We start from the raw sequence: 6,778 nt of genomic DNA, 5'->3' as shown, positions 1-6,778 counted from the left end.
TTTCCAGTGGCGTGGTCCACTTGAGCTTTCAATACGTCTCATTTTTTGACTCATGCTATAAATTCATGAGGCATAATAGATGAACAGTGTGGGTGGATAAGCGATACGCATCACGGTGGGACCCAAAAATATGTTGTGGCCTTCTCAATTTTGTTTAAAAAATGCATGTGGTCAAATCAAATACGGAAAGAATGAGTTAAATACAGGGGTATTTACGGATGAATTGAAAAATAAAACAAGCCATAGAAAAAATCACAATCCATCAAGCATTGTTGTCATCACATTCTCCTGTTCAACCCATCAATCATACATGATGTTTACCACAAAATTTCTAGCGTAATTACCAAAATGCCCTTGTTTTTTTTTCTCTTTCTTAAAATTTCCTCAACCATAATTACAAAAATACCCTTATTCTTTTGCTCTTTCCATATGACTTGCACGACAGATACACCCTGCCATTATGATTAGAAGAACAAGATTAAAGGGATATAATCATAAGGTGTGCCAAACCACCCACAAACATCCAAACAGGCATGTAGCCATCCGATGATTCTATCAACCAGAATTTTTGTTCTGCGGTCATCCTACCACACGTTGGATACATTGGACGGGCAGGATATCATACATGCCAAATGTGTCCCACAATTCTCAACTTTCATTGTCATCATTGTCATATATGCCTCATCCCAAAATTAGGATTAGTGGGTCAATGGACCTACCAAAATTAGAATTTTGAATAGGACCAGCACGACGGTCTAGCCCAAACCAGTTCAAAATCCGAACCAAGACTAACCCAGGCTCAGCCCATAGACAGCTACACTTAAGCCATAGGCCTTCAAGTCCTTTCTTTCACCATTCTTAACTTTATTACTACTGATTTTTTTATTTATTTATTTATTTTTTATTTCAGTAATTTTTAACTTTATCACTTGTGAAAAATAATAACAAACCAGCCCATCATGGTCATTTATCCGCTCAAAAAACACTGCCTTGGAATTCTGTAGGGGTTTATTGGGGAATATCTGAATTCATGAGGATTTTTGTGGCAAAAATCCCTCCTCATTTTCACAATCCATAATTCATGGGTTCTGTCAGCTAATCTTGCATTTCCAGGGAAAAGATATCTCACCCATAATTACAATAAAACACCCCTTGTTTCTACTATCAGTATTAAAATGATATAAGAGGAGACTTTTTATTTAATACAACAAGTAGAAAAAGGGGTGTATACATATCAAAGCTGAGAGTAAATGTTGACTAAAAAAAGATTTATCTGTAATATTTCATTTGAGGGCTATCTCATAACACCAAAATGTACATAGAATTCAAAAAAAAAGAAAAAAAAAAAGGAAAAAAAAAAACATTGGAGACAGATAAAAAGAGAAAGAACCAAATGCCAAGCCCCAACTACAGTCACACCAACATCAAACCATAGCAAAAGGGCAAAAGAGAGAGAGAAAAAAAATCATCTTGTCTTCACGATCTCTAATGCAGCATGGGTTTTTTCTCATCCAATCTAACATGTGAAGGAGAAGAATCCAATGGAAGTACCTGTGAAGAACTTGCATGATGCTGATGTGGGGCTACTTCTCTCTCTTTGCTCTTGCCTATGATGATTGTAATAAAAGACCCATCTCCCTCATTTGAAACCATACTAGAAGAATCCCCAACAGTCCCATCATTCCTAGGACTCTTTCTGTAGACCTTCTCTTCAGCATCCTTCAAAAACTTGAATTTTGGAGGGGGAGAAGAAGACCTTTTCATCTTACACAACTCAAAATCTGTGGATGATTCAAAGAGGGGATTGAATCCATGTTCGTGGTAGCAATCCAATGGAGTCAAAGGGGGTGTGAGGAATGGTGGTGAAGAGAGAGGAGTGAGAAATGGGGTCTCTATAGAAAGCACCACATCACTCAAACTCCTACTTCTAGACCCTTTCTTGCTCCTATCACCCTTTGATCTCCCATCATCTGATTCCATATCTTCCTTGGTCTCTTCCTTGATGGTGAACAAGAACCTAGGTGGGCCACACAAGTTATGCAGCCTCATGATCTCACCGTCCACACCCTCCCCTGCAATGGGCTTTAACAAGAATCTCATGTCATCATTGTTTGGCTGTATTTGGAGATGATGCTCACCAGCTGAATGGCCATGATCATCTGATGGATGGGGGTTTAGAGCTGTGGAGCTCAGATGAGGGGGTTTCTTCCAACAGAGGAGATAGAGTAGATGTTTTGGAGAATGGCTGTAGTCATCTTCAATCTCACTACTGGAGATTCTCTTCTTCCACCATAGCAAGTAGTACAGCTCTGCAATAAGTGCTAAAAACAGGCAGCCAAAAACAAGACTCAAACAAATGCCTAAATTGCTAAGAGATTTCATCCTTGCATGAAGATCACATCACAAAAACTACAAATCTTGACCGAAATCTGCTGGAAAAACCCACCTCTGGATCAAAAAACACTAATTCTAATAACTATTAACTAAAAAATCTCACCTTTTTCATGAAACCAATATCCCCAAATTCCACAAACCCCCCTTGAAAATACTGAAGATTTTCACTTCTGCCTGTAACATAACACAAACCCAAAAACCAAAAACCACAATCCTAACCAAAACTACTAAAATCACACCTTTCACTTTAAAAAACAAAAAACCCAACAAAATTGTCACCTTCTTCCTAAAATCAAACAACCCAAAGCTCCATTCTTTTTAGAACCAGCTACAAACCTCTTCTTGAAAACCACCCACCTTCTAAAACTGCCGAAAAGTCCCACCTTTCTTTTTTTGACAAAAATCAAATTCCAAAACCACTCACCAACCAAAACTACCAAAAAATCTCACCTTTTGCTCCAAAAGAAGCAATACCCATATCACAAAACCACCAACTTCTAAGAAAAACAGCTGTTTTCACACGAAAACCACATAAAAGAAAACCAGTAAAATGCCTTACAAATGAAAATCCCAACCCACAACCGACGCTTCTTCAATCTAAATATTGTATGGTTGAGGAGGTCGCTTCACTTGAGAGCTGCTCACATGGGCGAGAGATGAAAAGAGAGCGGAGTCATTTGATACTCTGCTACTGTATGAACATTCATGCACTTTCACATGAATACTTTAAATATGACATCTTCTTAGTTCAATCTGTACCGTCAAAATTGTTGATACCTTAGTAGATGGCTTAAAAAAGTCACTAATTAAATATATATAACCATAGATAGACGGTATAAATGATAAATAATCATAGATTAGAAGAAACATAAACCAAAAGTCTAACGATAGTGGGTGACATGACCAATCTAAATCCGGTCCATCACTTGAACGGCTTGGATTAGAGGGCATTTTATGCATGCGCATGCATAGTTTTGCTCCTACAGAGTATCAATGTTTTTAATACACATCGAGAGCACTTAAAAGCGGACGCGGATTGCCTACTGAGACTGCCAGCGGGGACTCGCAACTGGATGGTGATACGTGGCCCCTCTCTCTCTCTCTCTCTCTCTATATATATATATATATATATTATCCACGCCGTCTATTCATTTTTTCAGATCATTTTAGGGCTTTATTAAAAAACTTAGAAAGAACAAAATCTTAGGCTAACCACATCACGGGAAAAAAAAAGGTTACAGTGGTGAACAAACGCCCACCATTAAAAAAATTATTAGGGGCCATAAAATTTTTGGATCATTATGTTTTCCTTTCATCCAGGTTTTTTTTTACCTAATCAAGAGGTTGGAGGGAAAAATAAATATCATAGTAAATCCTATAAGGTTTTTAATGGTGGGCGTTCAATTATCACTGTTTTCCTACGGTGTGGTCTACCTGAGATTTGGATCTACCTCATTTTTGTGCTCATGCTTTAAAAGTAATTTTCTAAAATGGATGGACGGCGTGGATAAAATATATGCATCGTTGTGGGCGACAGCCGTCCTGTAGCCACGTCGCTGCTGGTTGTGCCGGTACGCAAACGCAATCCGCGTCCGTGGGTTCCATGGGCAAACGCCGATTGCATAATGACAGTATGGACGGTGCTTTGGGCCCACCATGATATATGTGTTTTATCCACGCCGTCCATCTATTTTTCCAGCTTATTTTAACGGACGAATTAAAAAATAAGGCAGATCCAAATCCCAGATGGACTACACCACAGGAAACAGCGGTGATTGAATACCCTCCATTAAAAACTTCTCAAGGTACACGTCATTTTTGTATATTTGTGTTTTCCATTTATCCAGGCCTGTGCGGCGTAATCAGCAGGTTGGATGGTAAATAATCGTTACAGTAGGGCGCAGGAAGTTTTTAATGTTGGCCATTTATTCACCGAGGTTTTCCCGTGGTTTGGTACACCTGAGATTCGGATCTATCTATTAGTGGGCCATGTCCTACAATAAAATAATAATCTAAAATGGATGGGCGTGGATCAAATTGCATAAATCATTGTGGGGCCCACGGATCACCGGCCAGTAGCCACGTGTCTGGTGGCAATGGGACGCGGATTAGCTACTGATAGGTGGAGTAGCGAGACTTTCTACTGAAGTGGCGTCACCATGACGTACTGTCCATCCACTTGGAGAGATCATTATAAGGCAAGATAATAAAAAATAAGTCAAATCCAAAGCTATAGTGATTCGCACCAAAGAAAACAGTGGGGAGACTGACGCCCACCGTTAAAATCTTCTACTGGCCATAAAAGTTTTTTATCAATCTAATATTTATCATTTCCCTTAAACACTATGATGGGCTTCAGGAAGGTTTCAATGGTGGGCATCACTTTTCTTATTGTTTTATATGGTGGGGCTCACTACAGCTTGGATCTACCTCATTTTTGTCCATGCCTTAAAATAATATATGCAAACGGATAGAGCTCACGGAACTTAGCGTAATCACTTCAGCAGCAAGTCTAGCTGCTCTGTCAGTAGCAAACTACTCTCTCCCTAGCTAATCCGCACCCGTGGCAGTGGGGGTGTGGATTGGATACTGAAGTGACGTCATCAAGCTCTATGAACTTCAACATGATGCGTGTGTCGTATCCATATCATCCAGCCATCTATAAAGACGGTTCCATGGCGTTACAAAAACGAATGAGATAGATTGAAAGTCCAAGTGGACTCAACCCACAAAACCATGGGAGCGGTCACACCCACCATTGAAACATTTATACAGCTTACCGTCTAATATTTTTGAGATCTAACCTATTCATAAGTTAATAAAGAAAAAGATGAAATTAAAACAAAAAACTCAGCTTGATTGGAAACTACCGTAGCCCCTCAGAAGTTTTGAACAGTAGATATTGCTGTCCTCACTACTTTCTATGGTACGATCTACTTAAAATTTAGACCTATCTCATTATTTTTGTAATGCCATGAAACGATCTCTCCAAATGTATGGCCGGCATGGATACAACACACGTATAATGGTGAGGTCTACTGGGCTTGATGACGTCACTTCAGTGGCAGTTTGGCTACTGATCTAGTCAGTATCTAAGCCGCGCCCGGGGCAGTGACAGTACCCAATCCGAGTCCCTCAAAATCGTATTGGTCCACTCAAGAAGAGACCCACCATAGGCCATGGCCCAAAAATCCCGGTCAAGTCAATCCCACCCATTCAACCTGGCTGATGGGTTAATGATGGTTGTGATCATCCAAACAGTTCGACACGGGGCCCGCGCCTATGCATTGGAAGTGGATTTGCTGGTGTACGACACACGATATAGCTGGTGTGGGTACGTATCGTCCGAAGACGAGCGCTTACGCTCCTCGAGCTCCGTGTTGTAAGACGGTTTTAAAGGACATCAAAGTTAAGTGGGCTCCAAAAATGATATATTTACTATATCTATACCGTTCATCCATTCTTCGAGATTATTTCAGAGCATGAACCCAAAAATACAAATATTATATTGATCGAAAACTTCTGTTACCCTAAAAAGGTTTCAATGGTAGACGTTCAATCGCCCACTTCTCTTTGCATTATGGTCCACTTGATCTTTAGGTCTGTCCTATTTTTAGGCTAAAGACTTAATACAAGCTCACCAAATGTATGGACAGTTTGGATATAACACATAACATCATGATGGGACCCACAGAACTGGGTGACATCAACACATCAGCTATATCGCTGGTCTGTGGTACACCAGCCAATCTCCCATTGCTACCAGCCAATGGTTGATGGTCGGTGCTCTGTGGCCCCACCATGATGTATGTGTTTCATCCATGCTATTCATCTATTTTTCTAGATCATTTTATGATATGAGACAAAAAAATGAGGTATATTAAAATCTAAATGGACCACATTACAGGAAACAGTGTTGAATAAACATCGACCATTGAAAACTTTTTGGGGGGGCCATAAAAGTTTCGGATCAAGCTGATATTTATTTATTTTCCCTTCATCTAGGTCTGTATGACCTAATCAACAGATTGGATGTCAAATAAACAGTACAGTAGACCTTAGGAGGATTTTAATGGTGGATCTCTAATCGCTATTGTTTTCCTGTGGTGTGGCCCAATGAGAAGTACATCCCTCTTATATTTTATACAGAGGCCTAAAATAATATGTAAAAATGGATGAACATAATGGATGAAACGCATACATCATGGTGAGGCTTACAGAGCACCGATCACCAGCCACATGCTGGTGGCAGGGGGAGTAGCCAATCGCACAACTTCTCATCGTGTACATCTACGAGCACGCTTTCAGGTGCTCCGCAGGTGTGCTTATCCCTTTCCCACGTGTAGTATAGTTTCCGAGAGGAACCCACTAACTTGCAGGGCTC

The 6,778-nt window shown here is 40.0% G+C and overlaps 1 protein-coding gene across 1 annotated transcript; it reads right to left on the bottom strand.

Annotated features, from left to right (window-relative positions):
• Positions 1-1,247: 1,247 nt before the first annotated feature.
• Positions 1,248-3,015, bottom strand: LOC131243669 (uncharacterized). The gene has a single exon (XM_058243170.1). It carries the CDS (start codon positions 2,380-2,382, stop codon positions 1,486-1,488), a length of 897 nt encoding a protein of 298 aa, XP_058099153.1. The 5' UTR covers positions 2,383-3,015; the 3' UTR covers positions 1,248-1,485.
• Between the last annotated feature and the right edge of the window lie 3,763 nt (positions 3,016-6,778).

Source organism: Magnolia sinica, chromosome 4 (genome assembly GCF_029962835.1).
Source record: "Magnolia sinica isolate HGM2019 chromosome 4, MsV1, whole genome shotgun sequence".
Classification (NCBI taxonomy): Eukaryota; Viridiplantae; Streptophyta; class Magnoliopsida; order Magnoliales; family Magnoliaceae; genus Magnolia; species Magnolia sinica.
Note: the sequence above shows the minus strand (reverse complement) of the source record. Positions and strands in the feature narration are given on the sequence as shown.